Raw genomic sequence first — 27209 nt, forward strand, 5'->3', positions numbered from 1 at the left:
CAGAAAAAACTTTATCAATGGGAGAGTAATTAAGCATTGAGGAGGTTACACCAAAACAAGAGGGTGAGGAATCTCCATCCTTGAATCTTTGTCTGAATCTCCAAGGATGGAGATTGGACTGACTCAGACAAAGCCATGCCTGACCTGATTCAGGACTGGCACCAGTCTTGCTTCAGGCAGGAGTCCAAACCAGATTCTATACAATTAAGAAGAATGATACCTTGGTTCTTGAAATCCAGTTTTCTTCTCTGCTATAAAACTATCCTACACCTCTTAATTTTCAAGTCCACTGATATAAGAAACAGACAGCCACTTGCAAAGGCCTACAATTAGTACTTTTTATGAGACAATAAAACATAGAGTAAAATCAATGGGGATTTGGACCACTACCAGATATTCCCAAAATCCTGCAAAAAAAAAGGTATTGTTCAAAATGCTTTCTAGCATATGACTGATGTTCTCAGTATACCAGCAAGAAGGTTCATTATCAAATATTTATGACTGTAATTGCTGCAATTTTAATAGGAGAAATTACACAAAATTCACAGACTTACTGCTAAATATAAAATCTGATGAAGTTGAACCTTTCCATAAATGAAATTTATTTTCTGTGGACACTAATTTTAAAATTCTCATATAACAAAAATTTCTAGGTCACTGATACATTATTAGTGATATGAACACATAGACAACAGAATTAAGTCCTCTAAAGTAAGTAGTACTTTATTGAGTGAATATACTATACTGCATTATGCAGTAGAGGAATGACTGTTAATCTCATTGCAGAAGGGCAATTAAGGCTCTTATTAAGATCATTTACATCGTTTCATTCATCCCATTTTTTTCTCTTTTTGAACACCCATCACAGCTAAAAGCACTATTTACTGGAAGATGACCAAGAAAATAAGAGGTTCTTTTAGGGAGAAAAGGGCATCCTGGGGATCCCAATCATTATGAGACTAAGTAGTAGCTTTTTGTTGGATTTTACCTAAACTTTTAAAAGATGGTGTATATATTCCCTGCTTTATATCAAGGTCTGGCATCAACACTGAATTAGGGTGACAAGCAAAAGGGCTAAAATGTGATCTCAGATAGATGTTTTATAATGACATTCACCACTGCAAGAAAACAAAGACCTCAAGACTGACATAAATATGACTTCAACTTTTTTTTTTCTTCTTATATGCAAAGATTATTTTCATTCATAACTTTTCTTTCCTATCCTCTTCCTACATGCAACACTTCATTTCACCAAAGGATAATGAAGAGTAGAGAGAGAAGTGACAAAAAGCAGTTTTATTTAATGATATTATGAAACGTAACAGAGAGAGGGCTGTGCTATCTCTTTGTTGCTAACCATTTTGTGATGGAAGGAAAACTCCATTCATAGTTACTCCATCATTCAATGACCTTGACAATACTTACAGAATATTCTGTCCTCTAAGAAGACTTTGCTATTTTGTATTACAAAATGTAGATGAAGTTTGTATATGCATAAATATTCCATAAATGTGCTTTACCTTTTTGTAAGCAGATTGGCAATGTAAAACGGATGCAAATGAATACAATACTGATTTGAAAGGCAAAATTTGCAGCTGCACCATGCATCTCACTTATCAGCTATTCACATCTAATATTGCATTGCACAACGCTTTTCTTAACAAGATTTACACTTAGGAGCCAGATCAGCAAGACCTTTATATTGGATCAGCATGTTCACTGCAAATCTACTTGAGAGTGTACCAAAGCTTGGAAAGGTCTAAACAGGGACTAGCCAAGAGTTGTCAGTAAAGCAGGAAAAAACATGAAATAAAGGAAATAAAAGAACACCAGGAAAAAAATGGTGTTAATTAACTGATTAACTGTTAATAATAATTAACTGACTTTCCACTGAAATTTTTATTAGACGTATTTAATACACACTTCTTCTGATCAAGATATCTTGCATTTATTTCTATAAATTTTCAAATCTGCATCTTTTTTAAAATCATGCTTCACAATGAGCTGTTGTGAAGTAAATTTTCTAGGTTTTCTTTACTTTTCATGACATTTTATTCACCTTTGAATGCGAAAAGTACATTTCATTCTCCTGAGGATTCAGGTCTGTATAAAAACCTGAAATACTTAAACCTAGATTTCCCTTTACACTTCTCACATTCCAGTCTCTCTAATCCATCAATGTAATTTACTTTGAGATATTTATTTCTAATCCAACTTTTCCATCCACACAAGACTTTTAAACCCAAGATTAAGCTGGATGGAGGCCAAAAGTAGTATAGAGACAGAATTAGAGGGATGAATAACTAACATACATGCAGGCATACACACAAACTAATTTGAGTAAGTTTTTTTTTTCTTACCATTTAAAAGTAATCTATATTGCTTATAAGTTGCACCCATTCTTAAACTTTTTTTTTTTTTTTCAATTTTATGACATATTGCAAATTGTATCTTGTCATATTATCCCAAGAATTAAGATTTATTAAAATTAAGGGCTTTTTTATTCACACAATTTATTATTCTTGCAAACTATATCATTTTAGCTTGTTAATATATATATATGCAGTCCCACATTCTGATAATTTTCAGAGCTGTTTTAAGTTGAGAAAACTAATCTTGAATCAAGATAAACATAGCTTCTTTTGAAAAAGAGATCCCATGAATCCCAGCAATAGTATCATATCTGATACAGGGAATGATCCTTTTTTATAGTTTATGCAATTTATTTTTACTGCAATAAATTATTGCCTATTGATTACAGACAATTTCTTAAATTAAACCACTCATTCAAGTCAATTTAACAGTATTATAATCAATGTAAAATTTTAAGATTCTCCATATTGCATATCATTTGCTGTGGTACAAGTTCAGTATAAAATTACAACACATTCTGGTGGTTTGCTTTTTTTTTTTTTTTCATCCAATTTTTGGTCTTAGAGTGCTTGCCTGCAGGTCAGATAAATGAAGAACCAGATTGTAAAGATGAATTCACAACCCAGAAATGTTTTCCTTATAACTTATGACATTATTTAAAATGTACAAAAATCTCTGAGACGTCATGTACTTCTAAATTTCTGGAGTACACACGTGATATTCCAGAAATGTAGAAACACTCCTTAGGAATAGAAAGTGTCATTTTAGAATTGAATGTGATGAAAATTCTCGTCATAGAGAGCCAAACCTGACAGCAATGCCAAGGAATTGAGTGTCTCAAATACTTACTAAAAATATATGTTCCCACTGTAAGAGGCTAATGAGCATTTTTTCCTTCTGCTTTTGCTGCTTGCACTAAATGCTAATGTCTTGAAGATTTTTAACTATTAAAACAATTTTGGATGCTGACTAACCCTACCAAAATATTTGCAATTTATTTGTTTGATCTACAAACTAGGCTGCCATACTCTACGGAGTCATTGGGCCCATTAATAAAATTATTAATTTATTCTTATCTCTCAGATGTCCATTTGACATTCTTCCTAGTTTAATGGTGAAGCATTGTTACACTACCAGAAAGTCCTTAATAAGAAACTGGGTCCAATTTCATTCATTAGTACAATGAAGGGTATAGTATAAAACTTACAGTGTAAGATGTAGTACATGAGAATGGTAATTAAACTATATATTAGATTTCCTCTCCATGGCAATAAGAAGTAATTGTTATATTTTAACATAAGAATTTCTTATTTGTGTTTCTGAAATCTCATAAAAAAGAATAGAAATAGAAAATCATACAGTGTGAGTTTTTGAAAGTGTGAAGTCTTTTGAAAGAATGTCTGCTCATCTGAAGACTATCAAAAAGTCTTGCTTGAAGACAAAAACTGAAGTTCACTAGCATTACCCAAAAACCTGAGCTGTATGTACACCAAACAAACAAACAACAACAAAAAAAAAAACTACCACATTTTCATAAGTCATATACTCAGTCATATACATATGGGACTCCCTACCCTTCCCAGGCTCAGGCCACTGGTGGGCCAGGCTCCATCTCCCCCCGCAGCCCTGCCCTGCCCAGCCATGGGCCAAACCATCCAGGCCCACATATGGACCCACAGACTGGCTTGGCCTAGCCAAGGCCCAGCCCTGGTACCAGGGAGCTCCCGGTGCCCAGTGCCAGGTGCTGGGGCTGACTCATGGGGTGCTGGGTGGCTCTGCAGCTGGTGGGGTGGTGGGACAGGGCCTGCCTGCAGACCTTGCATGGCCACCCGTGGAAGCCTCCAGAGCCCTGCCCCATGGACCATACCCTGGGACTATAGGGCTGAAGCGTACTTGTAACAAGACAATTTTCATATTCAGCAGAGCATCTAGTAAGAACAGAAAAATCTGTCTACCATTTGCTCGCTGATCTCTTGGCGAACTATGCTAGTGTTGATTATGACTTTTAAATCCCTAAATAGCCTGAAGTTTGCGTATCAGAATGATTGCTTCACTTTTTGTGCTCTCCTTCAATAGCTGCAATCAGTGCAGCTTTTCAAATGAAATCTTCATTATAAAAGACAAAGGAGAGAGAATAGGGAAGCAGATATTCTTGGATACAGCTCTAGGACTCTGGAATTTTCTCCTTAATTTGATCAGAAAACATTTCAAACTAGTACAATTTGAGAAAAAAGCCAACTTCTGAGGGATACTTTGAAGAAATGGGCAACAAGCATCTCAGATGAAACAAATTGCAAGCTATTTGAACAGATTTGTACAGAATTCATTTCATATTGCTTAATTTTCCTAATTAAACTTGCAAGAAGGCCTAACAGCTTCAGTTAGGATTTTTCATATAAATAAAAACAGTTATAATCCTACTTCTAGAAGGCTTTATACATGGCTATTAGGTCATAATTATGAGAAAATTAATTACTTGTTAGTGTTAGTAGCAGTTCCTTTCAAAAACTTTTTGAAACATCAATCATTTGCTAACACTTTATTTATAAACTAACTTCTGTAGACATGATGTTTGTTTCATTTAAAAATATATCTTTTGTTCATTTTATCAGTTTATAGCTATTCTTTATTGACTGTATGAAGACAACTACAACATTCCACCTGGTCACAACACAGGGGGACCAGAAGACCCACTTCAGCCTTGACAGTCTCTGTATTGGAAGACTAACAGTCTTTCAGGCACTACTTTCTCCAGCATGTATGATCTTCTGCCTTTCCCCATTAAAGACAATCTTGGAATTTACACATTACCTACACTGTGGCAAGAAAGGGCTGCAGTACTGTTTTATTGCTCCTGAGTTAAATCAATCTGAGCAAAAGCAATCCTGTGAAATTGCAGCATGGTTTATCACAGGTTGCTAGGAAAAAAATAATGAGTCATACATTATATATGCATCATTACTCGACTTATGCAAGCAGTTAACTATACCTGTGTAAAAGTGCTTATATCTGAATCTTAACCATAAACCTGTCTCAAAAATTTGAACAGACAAAAACAGTGATTTTGTTTCCATTAAAGAATATTGACCAAGTATAGAAATTATGATGACTGAACTACAAATTGTAACACAGAGTACTAACTACATGTAGTATAAACTCAAACCTCAAACCTCACTCAGCCAAGCAGGTATTGAGGTATTGCAGGAAAGTGGTCATTAGCTACTTAAGCACAATGAGAAACTGCCTCTAAAGCATGTAACATTTTTTATCATTCAATAGACTTACAAGTATCTTTAGTGTCTTAAGGAAGGATAAAGAAAAAAATTAAAAGCCTTCACTCTAATAAAAGCTTCATTATAAATGCTTTTGTGAACTGAAAATAGGGATTCAGAAGAGTTCTCAGTGTCACCTAGCATAAAAATGTAAATATGCCCAAAAAGAATGAAGAGAGGTTTAAGTGGATGTTTTAGAAGACCTGCTGAAACCCTCTCAGGAAACAGGAAAGGATGATTTTTTTCAGAAAGACTCCTGTTACAGTTAACAGTATTGTCATAAAAAATACATTAGTACTGTTTTTTGCTGTCTCCATCTTGGAGGACCTTTTCTACTCTGGGCTGTTCAGTCCTTGCTTTGGCAATTAATCTTTTATCTATCTATCTATCTATCTATCTATCTATCTATCTATCTATCTATTTTCTGTTTTGGCCATATAGTATGATACAAATAGAACAAAATTTTAACTTATTATGGAATATCTGCAAGAGCTTCTGATAAATGCCTTTTTGATCCCTTTTGATTTCCTTATCAAATTATGTAGTGTAGAATCAACAAATTTTACAAAAGATGCCTCCTGCTTCGCAAATAAATTCTGAAGTAACTTTTCTATCACAGTAGTTCATAGATAAATTCAGAGAAATATAAAGTATACATATATATATATATATATTATCAGAGAAATATATTGCCAATTTATTGAAGAAAACAGCTAAGGGAAAACAAGTCTCAAATGTGGTCCAAAACATAACATTAAAAGGGAAGAGGTACACCAATACCCATTAATACATGTCCTGCCATTAGGGGAAACACATTGTCTTCTTTTGGTCTTCTAGTACTGAAAAATACACATTATACTGAACTAAAATTAGTGCTAAATTAGTGATTTAGTTATTACCTTTATAATAATATTTATTGTGTATTGTTAAGAAAAACAATACACATTTTTAAAATAAAAAGTCATGTTTCTTTGAATATTTGTTAATTATATGTATGTTTTTTTGAAACATTTTTTTTTTTTTGTAATTGGAGATTTTTTTGTGTGTGAATGATGGGATGTGAAAGAGAAAGAAGTTTTTTATCATTTATCATTTTTTATCATTTTTTATCATTTTTATCATCATCACTTTAGATCATATCCTACACTTATTCTCCCCTCACAGTGGTGATAGCTGCAAAACAATTCATCTCTAGCTGTATACATCCTAAGACCGTTGGGGCTGCTTTAGCTTGCACTACCTGTTAAAAACACTGGAGGGTAAATATGCAGGGGATTACTTATCCGGTAAAAGTATTTCGTTAATATTAATCTTTCTAAATACCCTCCTTGGGCATGTACAAATAACTTGTCTATTCTAGGAGGCTTATACTATTTTCTGCCTTTAGAAAAGTGAAAAGACGGCATAGACCTGGGAATGAACTGGACACATTTATAACATCCCCACCAATACAATAGATAGAAAACAATATAATATCCAACAAATGTATACAATGCATCACTTGTTGAACAGTACTTTATAGGTATGCTTTTGAAACAGATATAACAAAGATGTAGAAATGTAGAAAAATTGCTAAGTTGTTAAAAATCAGTAGTTAATCCCTAGGATAAAATATCACGTAATAGCTTACTCAAAATTTTAAGTTAATTGCGTATGTAATGCATATTCTCAAACTAACTCCTCTGTGACTTCTACTATCTTTGAAATTTATAGCTTCAAATATATTCTTTGTCTCTACTTGACATGAAAATGAAAAAATGTGAAATAATCATAAATTTGTTCATCAAAATTATGTAAAACTAGAAATTAACTGTTGACATTAGATCAGAGCAAGGTTCTGACTGGTGCTAGGAGGTCTGATTTTATTAACATCAACTGAAGATACAATCACTGGACTATGTATGGAGAAATGGAATAATGGAGAAACAAAGGATCAATTAACACACACTTGAATTCTTTTTCTTTGATATTCGTTCAATTAAAATACTTCAATTTATTTTTTTGTAGACTTACTTTGAACTCCATGGGAGCGAACTATCTTCCAGGTTTCTGAGGCTACCTCTTTTACATCCACTTGGTAATGATGAATGGGCACACCTCCATGTGAATCTGGCTTATTGAATGAAACTTTGGCAGTGGTTTGTGACAACTCTAAAATCCGTACTCCATAAGGATTTGATGGCACATCTAGAAAAGTACAAACATCAATTTAATAATCAACAGCAACTAGGCAGACCTAAACTAACAGTTGATAATTTACCCCAGGAAGTGTCCTTAGCATCTTGAAGGGGAAAGAAAATATTGAATGTGATGAAATAATGTTTGCTTTAGATAAACAACTTTAGCTTTCTAATATGAAGCTGTAAGAAAGCTACATTAATTTTATTGTATGGCAAAGTCATGACAAACATTTTTCATTTCTGTCTGTCTTTTATAATATGATTTTTTTAATAGCTAACTTTGTCAGAGGCAAATGTAAATGCTGATTGATTAGTTTACTATATAATTATGTAAAGGAGAATAACAAACAAATCATATTTAACAACAGGAACAGTTCTGGCTAAATAGATCATTCAGAGACTGAATTCTTCTAAATGAGACAATGACGAGAAGCTGTAGAAATCATTTGGCCATTTTCATGAAAATCTAAAACACAGCTGAACATATATATATATATATTTTCTTCCCCCCCCCCCCCTTTTTTTTTTTAAATAGACTGAGTTCGAACCTACTAGCAAGAAATATTAAAAGAAGGTTTCTTTTCTCTTTTCAGTTTAAGAAATATTTACAAAATAGGTTAAAACATTTTGTTTTCAAAGTAGAATAAAACTAGGAAAATAAAGTATGTGTTTGTACTGTTGAAATGCCAGATATGAAATAAAGGTGAAAAATTAACCTTAGGGTCATCCTCCGAAACGGAAACATTATCTTACTCTTACAGTGTATGACTGATCTATCAAAGAGAAGACAAAAGACTAACTTTTCTAATTGTCCTAGGTTATAAAATGTAATAATTACAAAAATGTGTACTGAAAATACTATGAAGAATTCTTTGTTCTGTGGACTGAGAATCAAGGGTTTGAAATACTTACATATTCTCTTCTAATACATTTGACATTTATTTGCATATCCACTTACAGATTTTATATTGTTTTTTTCTCTCTGGTATGGAAAGTATGTTTATAAAGAAAAGCAAGAGCTTGAGCCAAAGCTGATCATTCGATCAGTGGGTACTGAGCCATTTACATAAAATGTAGTCTGTATTCAAGGGCTGTCAGGAAGTTGGGAATAAAAAAAGAATCAATCTGAACTTCAGCCAGTACTGGTACTTGAATGAAAATGAGCCAAAAATTGTTATAAAATATTAAGAATGGGTTTTAGGACACACTCGGCCATGAATTCTCATGGAGGACACCTGTCAAAGATGCTCTGATTTATCTAACCTTTCAATAATCTGGTACCTACATTTTTCCTGAAAAAAAAATCTCTTAGCAGAGTGTCTGAATGCTAATATCATACCTCTGTGAATTCTGGCAGTTAGCATTTCTGACTACAGGTCTCCTGAAACCTCAAATGCTTGGTGCTCATTGGTTTAAAAACAGCATAGATGTATTTACAATGATGTATTTTTCATATCTTTTACTTAAAGACAACTAAATGAATCCATGAAGATTGGGGCAGAATGCAAATCTCATCTTGAGGGATTCAAACCCTCAAATACCTTCTTATTCAAGGAAGCTTTTCTATCATCAGGATATGGGATGTTGCAGGACATTTTCACCCTTCTTATTGAAGTTGTATTTTTCTACAGAAAGGAATTCAAGATTCATAGAACATGAATCAAACAGAACATGGCAGAATATAACCAAATAAGCTATACGTCAAGGAGAAAAGAGAACTAGGTTTTGAATCTTTTTTGAAAACGATGCTTAATACTTTGCATAGGTAATCAAAATATCCATACTTTAAACTAAAATTGATCAAAAGGTGGCTTGTTTTCTAAGAAAAGGAAAGTATGTTGAAAATTTTTTATTTTATTTTTTAATGATCACTCACAAGAAAAACTAGTTCTGTGAGTTGCTTGCTAAGTAATCATTGATCCCAAATTCAGGAGCGGATAAGGATTAGAACCAAATTTTGATCTTTCTCCTCCAGATTCTCATTACAGCTGAGATCACTAAGCTTTTTCCTGTTAGCATTAGTAACTTAAGTACTGTCCTGTGGACAGCTTCTTTTGTCCTTCTCATTCTGTTCCGACAAGAGAGGGAAAAATCCAGCATAACTATGCCAGCAAAGAAGGCCAGGATAGCCAAAGTAAAGTAGCATACAACTGTATGAGAGATGCAGATACCACCTGCATGCAGAGATGAATATGGCTCTCCAGTACTGAAGATGAATGGCCTTAACTAATTGTGAGCTAAAAGATGCTATGGATATGTACAGTATTATGAATAGTTCCTAAACACCTTTACTTCCTTTTCTGTTGTTAAAAGAGCTCAAAATAGAAACAAATTATTTTGTATAAGGTTGAATGAATATTTAATTTCACTGAGATTAGTTTCATGTTACTTTTTGTATGCTCTTTTTATGAGTCAATTCACTGTTGTTTCAGTTTGGATCAAAATAATTTTTTGGTCAATGATGTGAATCAAATACACTTTATTTACATATCCATTCTATTCCTGAATTTCAAAAGGAGATCTCTTTTCCTTGTGTGTTTATGTCTGCATATGATTAACTATAATAAACATGGCATAGGAAGCAGACATCCTTAAGGAACCTTACATTCTTCACTGAAGATTCAAGAATAATTTCTGCAAAATGAAGATATGGTTCTATCTGGTATTAAAAAAAAAATAAAGTTCCAGTGAAAACCCAGTAAAATATTTTGCATAACTAGCATAATGCTATGTGTTTAAAACTCATTGTTAAATGTATCCACAATATTATTTTATATATACATCCCATAATATATATGCTACCCATATATGTGAAGGAAACTTTTATACAATTTTCAGAGTTGAACTACATCAGTATTTTATTTTAAGAAAGAATTAATCACCTGAAGAAAATATAACAGGATACACATTCCTAGTCAAAATAAGAAACAAATAATAGTGACTCCATTGAAAAAGTGCGAAATACCTACCAACTCCTTCAGATTAGGTAAATCTATAACATTTTTCCCAAAGAAGATCATTAGCAGCATAATGAACTGAATCTAATTTAGTAGTTCTCTATTGAGTGTGAATTTGATCATGCAAAGTAAACAGCTCTCTGGTCCTGATCTACCTAAACACTTCAGCATTTGAGCTCTCTCTTCCCTGTCAGCTGAAATTATCTGGAACAGTGCCATGATTTTTCTGTTAGAATTGTAAGGCTTTAGCTCAATGTTTAGCAGGAGTAAAGAATAATTTGCAAGGTTGTGTACACTGAAGTCTGCCCCTGGAAGGACAGAACTGTGGATGCTTCTTGTTCTTTTACTTTCTAAAACCAAACCAAACCAACCAATGAATCTTCTAAGAATTTAGCTATGGGCAGTGATTACTTTTTTTCATATACTGTTATGGATGTAAGCTGAAGTGTGGGATTTCTCTTATATTATCATTTAACGATAGGACAGATTTAGGTATAGCCTCTTTAGAAGTTCCGCTGATATCTTTGGTGTTAAACTGCTTTCAAAACATGGGATAATTGAACAACAGTTCAGCCTATAAATTATAATGTCATTAAAAAAAAAAAAAAAGTTTCAGATGTTTAGTCAACTTTGTGTTCTTTCCACACTATTTCTCTGCTAATGTATGATGTCAAAGAATTACTTAAAACCCCAAAATATTAAGTGGAAAATTGTGCTTAATATATAAGGTACTCAGTGCATAAAGCTGGTTAGCACAAATGAACTTTGTGATGCATTGGCCTTAATTAAGTATAAATTGGTTTAGTTCCAAAAAAGTACTACAGCTGATAGAGAAATACACATGGAATTATGAGTACATATTTATCTCCACAGCTATGTAAATAGTCTTTCAAGTCTATTACATTTTACTCAACCCATTCAATAAAAGACCAGTCTTTATCACCAGAGATTTTCTTTTCAAGCTACTTTTCGGATAGTTTTATGGAAGAAAATAATTTTATTTCTGTGAGTTTAGCAGTCCTGGTATAAATGGAGGAAAGAAGTGATGGTGTGGGAGTACGCTGTGGGGTCAGAGATTTATCTTCCAGTTAGTTCTTGTCTCATTATCTCCTGTCAACACATTCCTACTACAGTTCTGCAGCTTTTCCTGACTCCATACGTCTGGCATATATACTGAGTGAAAGTAGCTATGTCTAAAGGCTGAATATAAGTACTATCAGGAGCACAGCAGGGAAAGAGATGCAGTAGGGAATACATCTTTGGAGTCACAGATCTTGGTGAAATAGTTCATGCTTTTGCATCCTTAGAATGGAAAAAAATATATATATTAAATGTACAGATAAGGTCCAGTCTTGCCTTGATGTCTTTGATTGGGGAAAACTACCATAAATTTATTTTATCACATCACTGGGAGTTCTGGAAAAATAAGGAACGGATAAGGAATCAGGACCACAGCTCTCATATAAATGCATAAATAGTAAATAAAAATAAGATACACACACACAAAGCAAAAACAATTGTAGTGTTGACAGTTTCACACACATGCTTATTGAATACATTATGATGTTTTTTGCTATTACATTTCCTTTAGCTGATGCTGATATGGAAGATGCACATGGTAAGGTTTAGGACTGAGATCTAGATTTTAGATCTGCCTATGTTTTATGAAGGTAAATGGGCATTAGGCAGCAGCAAGGTAAAAGTTACACACACACACAAAAAAAAAAAAAAAAAAAAAAAAAGCAGCCCGGCAATTCTAAAACAGTCAGTAAGACCCCAAAGCACTGTTTTGGCACAGAACATGACTATCTTCCTTTGTTGTATTGTTGTATTATATTCCAGGGAAAACAAAGTCCCATTTCTTTAATTTTATTTTACCTGTAAAAACAGGAATATATGGAAAAGCAAGGAACAACATCCATTAACCAGTCCCAAAGTGCCAGCACCAAAAATCTAGATCAGTAAACTGCTAAATTTGATGCTGTACTTCTTGTACATGGATCAACCTTTTTAAATCTTGAACATCAACTGATTCCATAAAACTATTTACAGGATATAATTTCTGTGAAGCTCATTTGTTGTCTTTCCTATGTCTTCATTTGCTCTTGATGTCGTTAATCCCCATCTTCACTGACTTTCTGTGTATACAGGAGACTTAAGATATATTTGATAATTTGATTAATTGGGAATTCTTGATGTCTACTGACATTGTATGCATTTTAATTTTCCATTTTGATTCTCTGTAACATTTAGAAAGGAAACAGATATAGCATCTCTCATTTCTTTAAGTTTTATCATATGTTACCATTAACGTTAAGTTTTAGGAAGTGTTACCGCTTCCTAAATGCTGTAAGATTCTTGGTATTCTATAGTAAACTGTGAAAAACATGAAATGCATGATTTAGCAAGACAAGTTTGTAATTCATCATCAGAGCTGTATGATGTAACTAATTTGCAAACTGTATGCATTTCTTATTGGTGTGGTTTCTGCCAACAGTTGTTGCTGTTAACACTATGTCACTGTAAGTCTCTGTGCATAGCTGCAGTTCCAGGCATGATGTGCATGATGTTCAAATTTCATCAAAAATAAAAGTATTCTCCTATGTGCTGAAAGAAAGAAAGACTGAAAGAAAGACTGAGGCAAAAAGGCAAATCAATGATTCATTTGAACTTTCAACCCCTTTGCTGTCCCAGAATAGAGGGAAGAAGGGGAAAGGAAAGTCTAGAGTAACTAAGACCATGAGAACCTTGGAGGTGAATCATGGTTTACATTTAGGGATAGATTCAGTCTATCTTTATACTGTCATGTGCAAAATACACTTCAATATCTAAAGGAAAAAATTGAAAAAAAAAAATCCAGTTTAGCTGTGTCATAACTTTAACATTTACCATTTTAAGATAGTAAATTATCTATTCCAACAACACTGTATTAGATCATTGATAGCCATACAGTTTTCTAATAATCTACCCAAAAGCATTTGAAATAACAATACTGAGATCTCAACAAAAAGGAAAAAATGCTTTACTAGTTAATATAATCTAACTACATACTGACATTTGACATTATCTACAACTAAACTTGATCTGTGCAAATCTAGGAATATCTGTGCTCACCTCAGGCTCTGAAAGCCATTGGGACAATCTGCCAAGCTCACCTGCTTGTCAAAGCCTAAGCCTGTCATAGAGAAAAAACAGAGTATAAGTAGACTTCTAAAACAAAAGCTGTGGATGTGATGTGAGGCAATTCATTTGCAGTGGCAGGAAACGAAAAAGACTGTGGATCTTCTTGTAATTTACATGTTACTCACACACCAATTTAAATGCTTAAGCAATGAGAAAAGAGGATGTCACTCATGGTATTTTCAAAGGTTGATCACTACCAGTCAGGTGCTGAGCATGCGTAAATAAGCCTTCAATAAGCACTGAAGATTCTCAGCATTTTGCAAGTAATGGCACCTTTCAGTGTAAAACCTTGAATAGGTTGCAGTTCTTCAATTTCTGTGAAAGATTTAAATGACAGTATCCAGAGTTCAGGCTGATTTAGTAGCTCTGTATAATTACAGTGAGCAGGTATGGTTCTGTCATACACATCACTATGGTTGCAAATCTAAATTTTGAAAGAAATTTTTTCTGTCACCAATAAACTGTATTTCTTAAGGAGGGGCAAAGGTAAAAATATAATGATATCATGCCACATGATCACGTTTTAACTAGTAGTAATAAAAAACAAACAACAACAACAAAAAACCACTAGTTTGAATCTGCTGAAAAAAAGAAACAAAGCAGATAAATGGAACAAAACATGAAGCATTAAGTCATTCCTGCAGAATTTTAAGAGAAAACAATTCAGTAAAATGATTGTTATTTGTAAAATTTGCCCTAGCAGGATACTTTGCTTACTACAATCTCCTGGCTGGAAAAAGTATTTATTTTTCTCTGACAGATCTGTTGGAATAGTCTGTTACACCCCAGCATTAGTACTTACAATCAAAGTGACAAGGAAATCCAGGCTCTATTTAAATGCATGAAAATAATGCTTATTTGGGAAATATCAGTCATTAGGACTTCTTGATTCACTGAAGTAAAACAACAGGCTGCATTCAGCATTTTGTTCCTGTAATTACGATGATGCTTCTATCCTCTATCTTCCTGACTATTTTTTATTTCTAGTCGATGTTAACTTAAATGCAGAAATAGTGAAATACTTCCAGTTGATCTTAGCTTAAATGCAGAAGCAGTGAAATACATGTTTTATTTGCTTTTTTTTTTTTTTTTTTTTTTTCCCCACCAAAAGAGTCTATTTAGGTACAAATGCAGTCTTTCAAGATAGTGTGTATTATGCATTACACTGCTGTAAGGATTATTCAGCACAATGGAGTCCTGACACCCTCAAGCCTCACATAAATACAATACCACAATGTATTAAGGATACATGTTCACCATAATTACTACAGAATTTGCATTTATTCTATTTGCTTTTTCATTTCATGTTATAGAATGTCCATATACATCTCATACTTAACATAACTTCCCATAATGCTTTGTTACAGTTTCACTAAATATATACCAATTTACCTTTATTTGCCTACAGCCCCAATACATAACTTTCAAAATTGATGATAACATTTTCTGCAGAATTGACTGAAAAATGGCAAACAAACTATTGCAAAAAAAAGAATAGTAAGCTGTTTGAAAAACTGGAATCTGTAACATCTCTGACATAGCTGTGTTAAAAAGCCAAAACAGCCTGTATGGAGTTATTTTTTCTCGTTCGCATTTCCAGGGGCTCTCGTGAGAATTAGCTGAAATAAAATGCATTATCAAAATACCATGTTGCTTTTCAATTAATAATGAGAATTGTTTTGTATTAAATTTAATTATGCGTAAAAACAAGAAATAAATATATTGCTAAATATATGATATTTATAATATAATATGTAAATATATTGCTAATATAATAATCCTGTAGCATCACTAAGTTGTGACATGTTATTGTTTGTTTTGAAAAATTAGGAAATATTCAGCAGATACAAAGATACAAGATATCTACTGAGATGCTATCGTTTGTATATACTTCTTTATAAAAAAACAGTGCATAGCAATAACCAGAATCTGACTGCCTCTGTTTCCATTGGCACAATTGCTCCATTTTCTCATCTTCTTTTGTTCTGAGGTAAGACACCCGAGGGATATTTCCTTCCATTTTCTAGAATCTATGTTCACAGCTTTAAAAAGGACTTCCAGTGCCAAGTTTTCTGTTTTTGAGAGGAACTGAGAAATTTTTCTTAGAAGATTTCATGCTGCCCTTCTACTGCTTTTCTTTTCCAGTGGAGCCACATGTATCAAGTCTTAGAGATAATACTCCAGAGGCCAATAGCACCTAGCACTGCAGAACAAGCAGAGCAAATGGTGCAGCTGAATCAATAGATAGATGCGTTGCCCCAAAGAGAAAGCCAGGCTGAAGAGAAATTGATGTAACCTGGCTAAAATAAGGGGATTAGGAACAGTCCTCATTTGATGGATTTAATATAAGTTTACAAATCCTATGCCAGTCACTAATATTTACAAAATTGGGTCCTTAGTTTCTAGAGGGTTGTCTGTTTCCTAGATTAAAGGAGGACAACAATAGCATACAGATAATAGTTATAGTTTACCCATTCAAATCAACACTAACTTTCTATAAGTCTTGAGATTTCTTAACTAAAGACAGAATAGTTGGTAGAGAAATTAGTTAATAGTGTTTTTCTTTAAAATTTAGAGCTTTTCTATTACTACCTTAATTTTGAACGTCACAGGAAGTATTAGTTTTATATATATATATATATTTAAAGCTACAAGTAGTACAGATAAACTGTTACAGTCATAATTTTAGCCTTTTTATGGAAAGGTGTTCAAGTGGTTCCATTGAAATAAATGGGACAAATGAAGTGAATGACCATAAACATGAATGAAGACTCTACAAACTGTTCTTTTCTACAATTTCTTTTCATACACACACAATGAAACAAAACAAACAAAAAAATGTTTGGGGTACGAATTAGCTTGTGATTTTCCTTAAACTGGGGAGAGTTTTGTAAGGCAGAATATAAATAATATATTGCAGGAAATTAGGACTTAATTGGGACTAAGAAAGATGCAGAAGGAAGAGCTAATAGTAGAGTGTAGCATGTAGCTACCAAAGGACAATCAGATTTGCAACATAGTAAATAAAAAAGTTGTCTACTGAAGAAGAATGTATCTTCTGTATAATATAAAATCTTGCCACATCAAAATCTGTTGTTTTTTAAAAGAAAAATTATATTTGCCTATTTTACGAAGATCAACTGCTTTTGCCGCAGAACAAAGAAAAAAAAAAGAGTACAGTATTCATGATAAATGAATATAAATATATATATATATAATAGTATAACATATAAAATATATATATATATATATATATATATATATATATATATATATATATATATATATAGTGTTAATGGTAAATGCTGTGTTAGTAATAATTTCCTTGAAAGTAATGGGAAAAACTTTCAAAGCTGTGAACTGCTTAGACCTAAGAAACTTCTTAATACAGAAAACAACCATTTTTTATAACTCCTGAGACACTAAAGAAAATAATTGCCCTATTGAGCAGTACTATAAGAAATGAAACAATTGGTAGCTTAAAAGAGGCTATGATTGGACATGCACATTTCAGCAGTGTACCCAACAAAGGTCCTCCTAGTAGGGCTCCAAACAGTTTATTTTCTTTATTCAAAAAATATAACAAAAATTACAGCTGAAACATTAAAGATCATAAAAAATATACAAGCCCTACTTTAAAAATATTATGCAAGACTGGAAGTGCTCTAATCTTCATTTCTACTTCTACCTTGCAAATATATCATCCAGTCTGGCAGTATGATATGACCTCAAAGTTCCATGATGAAAATGATCCATAACAATGCATTGTAAGGGGTGCATAGCTTTCAGTTTGGCTATACCTTTATTACTGTAAACTACATAATAAATCCATAGATGTCATTAAAGGTGGAATAATTTGCATCACCTAAGAGTGTAAATCCACATGTCAGGAGATCTCAAAGCTTGCTAAACAAGTGTCGGTCCATTCTTCAACAAAATATCATTGAAAGAAATGCTAAGAAATTCTCATTTAATATTAGTTAATAGTCCTGATGAAGTTGAAACACACAGTCATATTTTTATATTTGCCTAAGCAATGATAGATGGACCTAAAAATATTCATAAGTTTAACAACCTTTAACAACTGATTGTAGAACATTTCTGAGCTTAAATTAACTCTGTCTAGCACACTAGGTCAAATTCTGCTTTTAAATGACTAGAACTGTATATGATAAAAATTCTTTGCTCAAGTATTTCAGTCTTTTCTCTTTGGCTTCTCAAGAAAATACAGGAGAGGTCTTCCTTATTCTTACTGCCTGCAAGCCATATGTCTACCCACTGAGGTAATAAAGACACACTGTTAAAACGTAGGATGTAATAAGGGCAAAGGAAAAAAGTTAACATAATTACATTTCTTCAATTTTCAGGAGGGCTTAAAATTAAATTCAAAGAGCATTCATATTTTGAGGGAAGTGGCTTATTTTCCTTCGAACTGCTACTCTACTTTTAGAGGATTAAAATTAACTGCAAAAATTCCATTGGAATAAAATAAACAGAGAAAATTGTGTCTGAACTTCATTTTGATTAAAAGAGAAGAAAGATTTCAATAAACCTGGAAAAAAAAAATTAACTTACCAGCTTGACCAAGTGTATACTCCTGATATCTTGTTCCTATTCTGTTTGTGGCTGTACAGTTATACCGTCCAAAATCACTGTCAGATGTGGGAGCAATCTTTAAAATGAATACAATTTGAAAATATTACTTTCTATTCAAATAACAAAGTTCTTTTAAAAAATCAGAAATGCAAATATGTTCCATTTAACTAATATGCAGATGAGTTCTTACTTCAGCCTGTCTAGTATATTCCCCAAAATACAGATCTAGATTCACCCTTTTTCATGTTAAACTCCCCCTTTTCAAATTCAAATTAGGAAATCAAATAATAGGAAATGGTGACATTGTTTATCTCTATAATTTCACTTTTGAACAAAGAAGGAAAAAATTAATAAACTGCACATTTGTTCACAAAGACATTATTTGCACATATTTTGATTAAACTAAGCAATGATAGGTCTGAAAATTGCTGTTCCTATAGATAATGCAAGGACAATTTTTATTTTATTTATTTATTTTTTTTAATTTTAGTTTATGGGATTTATGGGATACACTGGACACTCAGGGGAAAAAAAGAGAAGTTGCCAGGGAACAGCATAAGCTTTCTTTGTAGTTAACCAAGTGGCTCTATAACATTTATTCTAGGTGGTATGGGTCTGTATTGACTTTTCAAAATAGCACCAAAGCGTGGATTAACTGCCAACCTATATAAATTAGCAGAACACATTTCAGTGATAGTCCAAACTTTTCTTTAAGGGAACTGTGGAGACTGTTTCTTGGAAAGGTGTGGTTTTGTAAGTGTCAAATTATCAACAGCCTCTTTCCTCCATATAATTTAACATTTGAAACAGGTGTTTCAATTTGAATTTTGAATCAATGTTTCAGTTAATGTCAGATGTTGTCATATTTTTTTCCTCCAGAATTATTAAGCTAGTCCTGATGACTCCATCCAGTTCAATCAAAATAACTGAAATCTACTTCTGTTGAGAGAGGTTAAAGTTAATACAGCGTCAAAGAATCATAGAAGGGTTTGGAAGGGACCTTAAAGATTGGAAGGGACCTTAAAGATTGCCTTATTCCAACCCCATTGCCATGGGCATGGACACCTCTTACCAGACCACATTGCTCAATGCCCTATCCAGCCTGGCCTTGAACACTTCCACAGGTGAGGCATCCACAGATTCTCTAGGCAACCTGTTTCAGTGCCTCACCATCCTCACATTAAACAATTTCTTCCTAATATTTAATCTAAATCTACCCTTTTTTAGTTTAAAACCATTACTCTTTGTTCTATCACTATATGCCCTGACCTACTTTCCTGCTTTCCCTTTCCTGCTTTCTTGGAGGCCCCCTTTAGGTACTGGAAGACTGGTATAAGGTCTCCCTGCTCTGGTATAAGGTCAGCCTGCTCTTCTCCAGGCTGATCAACCCCAACTCCCTCAGCCTGTGTTAACAGGAAAGATGCTCCAGCACCTTTGTGGTCCTTCTGTGGACTCACTCCAACAGGTCCATGTCCTTCTTGTGCTGGGGGACCCACAACTGAACCCAGTGCTCCAGTTGGAGTCTTATGAGAGCAGAGCAGAGGGGAAGAATCACCTCCCTCAACCTGCTGGTCATGTTGCTTTTGATGCAACTCAGGATATGGTTGGCTTTCTGAGCTGCAAGTGCACATTGTCAACTCTTGTTGAGCTGCTCATCCACCAACAGCCCCAGGCCCTTCTCAGGGCTGTTTTCAATCCATTCTCTGCCCAGCCTGTATTCATGCTTGGGATTGTCCCAGCCCAGTTTCAGGACCTTGCACTTGGCCTTGTTGAACTTCAAGAGGTTTGCACAGGCTCACCTCTAAGGCCTGTCAAAGTCCCTCTGGATGGCAGAGGTCCCTCTGGTAAACCACGTCACACAGCCTGGTGTCATTGGCAAACTTTCTGGGGGTGCACTAGGTCCCACTGTCCATGTCACCAACAAAGATATCAAACAGCACCAATCCCAATACTGACCCAGGGGTCAATATTGGAACACCACTGTTACTGGTCTCCACTTGGACATTGAGCCATTGACATCAACTCTCTGAGTGTGACCACCCAGCCAATTGATTAATATATGATGAGGTAAGTAAAAACCATTCATGCTTACCAAGGTTTAGCTAACCTGTGTAAGCTCACTAAAACCAGAGGCTACATATGAGTTCTCAGGCAAAATAAAGGATCAGTTATTAGAATGACTTAATATTTCCTTTCTGTCTTCTTCCCACAACATAACACAGATCTGTAAATTTATAGTTAATTCCAGTAAGGGCTACAGAGAGCAGATAATGATTTGCTATCATAGACCATTTCTCAACAGATAAATGTCATCAGTTGTCATCATACATGCATAAATCAGCTTGTCATTTATTTTAAAATTCTTCATGTCATTATGCTCTATTCTGACATTGTATTACATAATGATGCACATTCTCTTGCTCCCCTTTTATCCAATTTCCCATGAGACAATCACTTAACATCTCACAGAAAACTAGACTTTTCTATTACAACTAATGCTTCTGAAAGCAGCAACAAAGTAACACACATACTGTAAATTTCAAGAAATTAGGTTCATTGTTTGAACTTTAGGGAAAAGACACAGCTTATTTCAGAATATCATATACATCTGGCTTGGGATCTGATGTAGGACCCCCAAACATATTAGCCCTACAGCTTCTGAACCATTTTTCCCATGGCAACAGAGAAAAAATATGCTGAAGTTGCTGATACTAGATGTAAACAAAGAAAACTAATTTCCTCCACACTAATTTCCTCACAGGAGAGAGTATCTAGTTGATGTAACAGGTGAGACCAGGACTGGAGGTAGCGGTTGAATACACTTTGTTGTGAAATCATTAATCAAAGAACATGACTTGTTGTACATTACTATGCAGTAGTTCACTATTTAGTCATGATGATACATTTAGAGATTAATAATAATAACAATAATAAAGATAATAATAATAATAGAAATAATTGCCATCAAAACCAACTGCAGTTTAGCTTCACTTTCCCCTTCTGCTTTGGTCTTGACTGAAGTCACACATACATTTTTGTATATACCAAGCACCTACCAGATAGTTACTCTAATTTTTACTATCAACCCCATGGATTAATATTATATTTACGCATTTATTTACTTGCAATAAATGCAGGTAACATTAGCATTCAGTGTAGATGCAAAACTGAACAAAAGCCATGTACGTGAGGTTTATTTTCCAAATGTTCACAAGAAACGTGGAGATAAATCAGTTCATACATAGTTTTTATTTTTTTATTTTTTATTTTTTAAAGAGCTTTACTTAAATTATAAATCTTAACCTTAAGCACACTGCATAAGACTTGCAATGGTGCCAAACTGAAGAAGAAATGAATTAACTAATGTCACAATGTTGATTTATTTTTTAAGCCTTACCTCTAGAATCAGCTTTCTTCCTGCACTGTAGGTCTTCAGATGTGTTGTATTTTTTACAGGTAGAACTAATTTTCCTCTCCTCCACTGAATTATGGCAGATGGATTTGCTAGCACTTCACATGTTATATTGATGGGATTGCCTTCCCAAGAGTAATGCATGGTCTGATTTGACACAAATGTTGGAGCATCTGAAAAACGGAAGTAATACACAAATATGTTAACTGTTTTAGTATAAAACATACTGTATAACTCCATTGAAGTACTACTCTTCTAAAGTTTTAACTGAATGCTGTTTCAATTTATTACTAACCGTGACAACATCAGTGTTCAACCCTGTTTTTTTTTTAAGCTCTTATTTTCATAGGTTTCTCCTCCGCTGAAATCATTTCAGCTGAAATTCTCAGGAAGAGAAAACCTGCTGATTATATTTAACATTAGGCAACATCAGGCCCTTGAAAGATGTGTCTCAGAAATGACAAAAACTGTTTCATCCTAATGATGAGAAACTCTCCAGCCAGACTCTGGGAAAGGCACGGTACATTTTGTAGGGTGCATGATGTTTAGGGTTCAGAGCCCCTGAAGTGCAAAAAAGTAATAGGCAGGTTCCTTCTCTGGTGATGTCTGCAGATGGATGTGTGGATGTGGCCCTGGGTTCAGTGTTTTAGCACATTGACTTCCCAAGCTGTTTATTACCTCCCAATGGCTGATGACAAAGGGAGGTGTAGTATGAAAGAGTATGTACACTGTTCAGTTGCTGATTTTATTGTGTATCCTTTTGCCATGGAGAAATTACACTCACTCTGAATGTTCATAGATGTAAACGCTTCACCAATTTCCTATCAGATCATATACTTTATGAAACCTTTCTAAAGAAAGATGCTTAGCTGTGTGAATAAACCTAGAAAAAAATAATGAAAGAAAATAGAACACCTAAAATTTTGCTATGCATTTTACCTACTTCAGATAAAACATTGTGCATATGAGTACTTTTTTAATTTAGGCTAATCTTCATGCCAGTTCCTTAAGAAATCATCAAGCTACAGAAAAACAAAGAGATGGTTCATCTTCTTTACAAACCTGCCTGTAAATGGCTATACTAAACATGCAGCCAAACACTGAATCAGATACAGAGAAAACTGCTGGCTTGCAAGCTAGTTATATTTTTCAGATCACAATGCCAGCAGTGACAAGGCTCTTCCATTCTACTCACTGTTTCCCTGGAAAACCGAAGCAGTGTAATGGTCTTCAGAAATGAGCAAGAGTGGTTCTTTCCTTCTTCTCTGCTTCTGTCTTAGGTAAATCATATTTTTTGTCTATTGAATATTTATTTTGAAATCAATTTTCCATTTTAATCCCACTCTTATATTTAAGAGTATTAACTACATATTACTTACATTACTGAAAGCAAAGGAAACACAAAGTTCTTAAAGAGAATTATCAGTTATAGCTGGTGTCATGGTATCTCTTTTTAATACTTGAACCTTATATGTCTATATTTATATTTTAAAAAATAGCTCTAAAATGCTTCTAGTTGTGTCCCTGGAAATTCTGTTCTAGTCTTCTAACAATTAGTTTAACTTTACACTAGAAAATTCCTACTAGGTCTATTAGAGACTAGAACACATTTTACTGAACAGTGAAATTTAGCTTCAGGAATGGTTTTAAACTATTTTCTTGTTTCTGAAATACATGTTTTCAACTTCTTTTTGTGTCTGCCTTTGTGCAAAAATGCAACTTTTTGGTTTTATTATTCTTCTGGTGCATGCACACATACAGGCTTAGATCAGAGAAAACTGTCATCTATTCTAAGCACAGATCAAGTCTGCTACATTGTCAACGCCATCAACATTTTATTTTTTTTAGTAAATATTCAGCCTTTATTTTTATAAAAAAGGAGATGATTTCATCCAAGTAACTGAAATATGTCATCCTATAACTTTATTTACAAGACACAGGTGCTCTTCTTTCCTTTTCAGGTGTTATGGTAAGTAATTCTACTGCTCTTTGATTCTCATAGACCTTTAAAAACATATTTTAACATCTAAATATATTTTTGCAAAGAATGGACTAATAAAGAGTATTCAGGATATGACATATCACAACAGTGGATCTCTGTGAAGATAAAAGCAAACTTTGCATATGCCTGATTTATGCTTAGGTATGGTCAGGAATGCCAAAATGCCAAGAGTCAGACACTCGGCTTCACTTCCTCTGGAAGTGAAGTTAGCAGTGGGATCCACCTGAAGGAAAACTGCATGAACTGACTTCTTCCTGGCAGACAGCTTTTGCACTGAATGTGTGTTCAACATATGGGTCAGAAATCTCATCACAGTGTGTATGAGACACAAAATGAAGTTATTTAACAACAGATTTTAGATAAGTCCTGTCCTCCATAATGGACAATTTCTCAAAGTAACTTCACTTTGTCAATGAACACTGGCATGAATGTGGCAGATAGAAAGATGCTCTGTTAGAACCCAAATAACTTTCCCCTTTTAGGAAAAAATCACATGGTTTGATGCTTTCTGTTGATTTAAGTATACATTTGGCCAAGACGTTTAGATGTAGAGCTTAGGGATATGGTTTAGTGGGGACTGTTAGCATTAGGTCAGAGGTTGGACTCGATGATCTTGAGGTCTCTTCCAACCTAGAAATTCTGTGATTCTGTGATGCTGTAATTCATATCCTACTTCCAAGACTTACATGTGAAAAGGGAGTGTACAGTTTCTGTAGGTACAAGCATCTAGGAGAGTAGTGACTTTCGGTTCAAATTGCTCTGTCTTCTAAAGGCAGATTTTGGATCCCTGTACTATCTGTTTATTTATATTTTAAAAGAGTAGGTGAGTTCTGGACTGTAAAAGTCCTTCAGATAAAGCTATATCAAAATCAACAACTCTAAAATGCAAAGCATTGCTAAATAAAATAAGCTTTAAGTTTTCTCTCTCAAAAGACTGGAAAAAAAAAAAAGGCTTTGCAGTAATTTCCCCAGCAGCTGAAAGATCCAGTGTAGCCAACAGAAGAAGATACTTTCAAGCAAATCACCTTAAATAACATGCTCTTTGATTTGCTAGTCAGGAATAAATAATGAGTGATGTTTCATACAAAGAAAATAGCTCTGGAAATATTTCATAGAATCATAGAATCATAGAATGTCCTGAGTTGGAAGGGACCCTTAAGGATCATTAAGTCCAACTCTTGACACCGCACAGGTCTACCCAAAAGTTCAGACCATGTGACTAAGTGCACAGTCCAATCTCTTCTTAAATTCAGACAGGCTCAGTGCAGTGACCACTTCCCTGGGGAGCCTGTTCCAGTGTGCAACCACCCTCTCTGTGAAGAACCCCCTCCTGATGTCAAGCCTAAATTTCCCCTGCCTCAGCTTAACCCCGTTCCCGCGGGTCCTGTCACTGGTGTTAATGGAGAAAAGGTCTCCTGCCTCTCGACACCCCCTTACGAGGAAGTTGTAGGCTGTGATGAGGTCTCCCCTCAGCCTCCTCTTCTCTGTACTTTTTTTAAAGTACAAATAAAATATATCCTTATATATTGTTAGATATTTCTTATACAATAACAAAAAAGCCAAATTGAAATGATATAACTTTTATAAGAACATTTTTTTCCTCTGGATGCTTTCATCGCTAACTGTAGTATACTGTGCTTCAACGGTTACAAAATTGTGTAAATAAATGTTAGTACTAAACGTTACAAAACGTTTAGTATTGTCATGACTTTGGGTGAGACAGAGTTAATTTTCTCCATAGAGGCTCCCACCATGCTGTGTTTAGGATTTTTGATGAAAACAGTGTTGTTTTCATGCCAGTGTTTCTAGTTGTTGCAAAGCAGTGCTTACAGAGTCAAGGCCTTTTCTGCTTCACACTGCCCTGCCAGCGAGGAGGCTGGGGGTGCACCAGGAGATGGAAGGGGACACAGTCAGGACAGCTGGCCTCAACTGACCAAAAGGATGTTCCATGTCATGTGACATCATGCTTAGCCATAAAAGCTGGGTTAAAGAAGGAGGAAGGGGAGAACATTTGGAGTTTGTCTTCCCAAGGAACCATTACACTTGATGAGCCCTGCTTTCCCAGATGTGGCTGAGCACCTGCCTGCCAGTGGGAAGTAATGAATGAGCTCCCAGTTTTGCTTTGTTTGTACATGTAGCTTTTGCTTTCCATAGTAAATGTTATCTCAACCCATGAGTTCTCACACTTTTATCTTTCCAATTCTCGCTCCCATCCCACCTGGGGAGAGTGAGCAAGTGGCTGTGTGCCAGGTTGAACTACAGCAGTCCTTTTGGCACTCAATGTTGGGCTTGAAGGGTTAAAGATGATGACAGATTTGATTAAAATGTGGAGTGTGCTAGAGCAAAATTTACAGATGCTATAGCTGTTTAGATGCTAATTCGCGGGCTCCTGTGCTTGATAGGGGATTGCTCACCATACTGTATGTTACAATCCAGTGCTTGTTTGTGGATGATTTTGCTTCTGCCATTTGCTCTACACCTTATCATCTTGCTTTGCTCTGCCTGGGAACATTTTGATAACAGTTATGGCCATCCAGCTGGCCATAACAGGTCATCACTGCTGTTCCTGTGCTGCTGTACTGGACAGGCTGGAAATCCAAACTGAACTTGAGTCAGAGGGACTGTGACTACGTAGGAACACATACACCCCGAAGTGTCTCTGGCCATGGATAAATCCACTCATTAAAATGCTAAACCCTATGGCCTGGTCCAAAAGGACAAAGGGTGGAGATTGTAATGGATATGCCTTTAAACTCTTGTAACCCATGATTTGAGTTGCATGTCATGAGAAGTCCTATAGCAGAAACCTCTCACGCCAATAGGCAATGAGCCTCACAAGACACAGTGCAAGTGCAGCAGTGACCTGAACTGAGCTGGCTTTGGTGTCCAGTATCTCTATGCAGTGCACTGCCTCTCCTGTGCTGAGTGACCACCATAACAGAAACTGACAGGTAGCATTACAATTAGGAGTGTATGTATGTGGTAACCCATATACTGTACAAGAAGATTGTGTAGGAGAAGCAAAGTCTGACCTGAAAAGTGTTTCTAGCTTTTAGATATCCTTATTAGGCGTAATGTCTGAGAACAGTGATTTAAGAACAGACCCATAAATCATCTGTCTCATTCAGAACGTAATTCAATTAACAACTTCAAAGATCCAGCTCTGGTGTATGTTAATAGTTATACACAAAATTGGATATGGCAAATTACCTGATTCAGCACATGTGTCCAGAG

General features: G+C 34.6%; 1 protein-coding gene across 5 annotated transcripts in view; it reads right to left on the reverse strand.

Moving 5' to 3' along the window:
* NCAM2 (neural cell adhesion molecule 2) overlaps window positions 1-27209 on the reverse strand; it is a 290357-nt gene that overhangs the window by 61155 nt on the left and 201993 nt on the right. For 4 of the 5 annotated variants that reach the window (XM_068690047.1, XM_068690063.1, XM_068690055.1 and 1 more), the window contains exons 10-12: window positions 21959-22146; window positions 18541-18637; window positions 7659-7832 (exon numbers count right to left, since the gene is read on the reverse strand). In XM_068690047.1, the coding sequence (XP_068546148.1) occupies window positions 7659-7832; window positions 18541-18637; window positions 21959-22146 (459 nt within the window). Of the gene's footprint in view, window positions 1-7658; window positions 7833-13896; window positions 13958-18540; window positions 18638-21958; window positions 22147-27209 lie in introns of all 5 variants that reach the window. The other variant, XR_011098756.1, reaches the window with a different exon arrangement.

Source organism: Anas acuta, chromosome 1 (assembly GCF_963932015.1).
Source record: "Anas acuta chromosome 1, bAnaAcu1.1, whole genome shotgun sequence".
NCBI classification, from domain to species: Eukaryota; Metazoa; Chordata; class Aves; order Anseriformes; family Anatidae; genus Anas; species Anas acuta.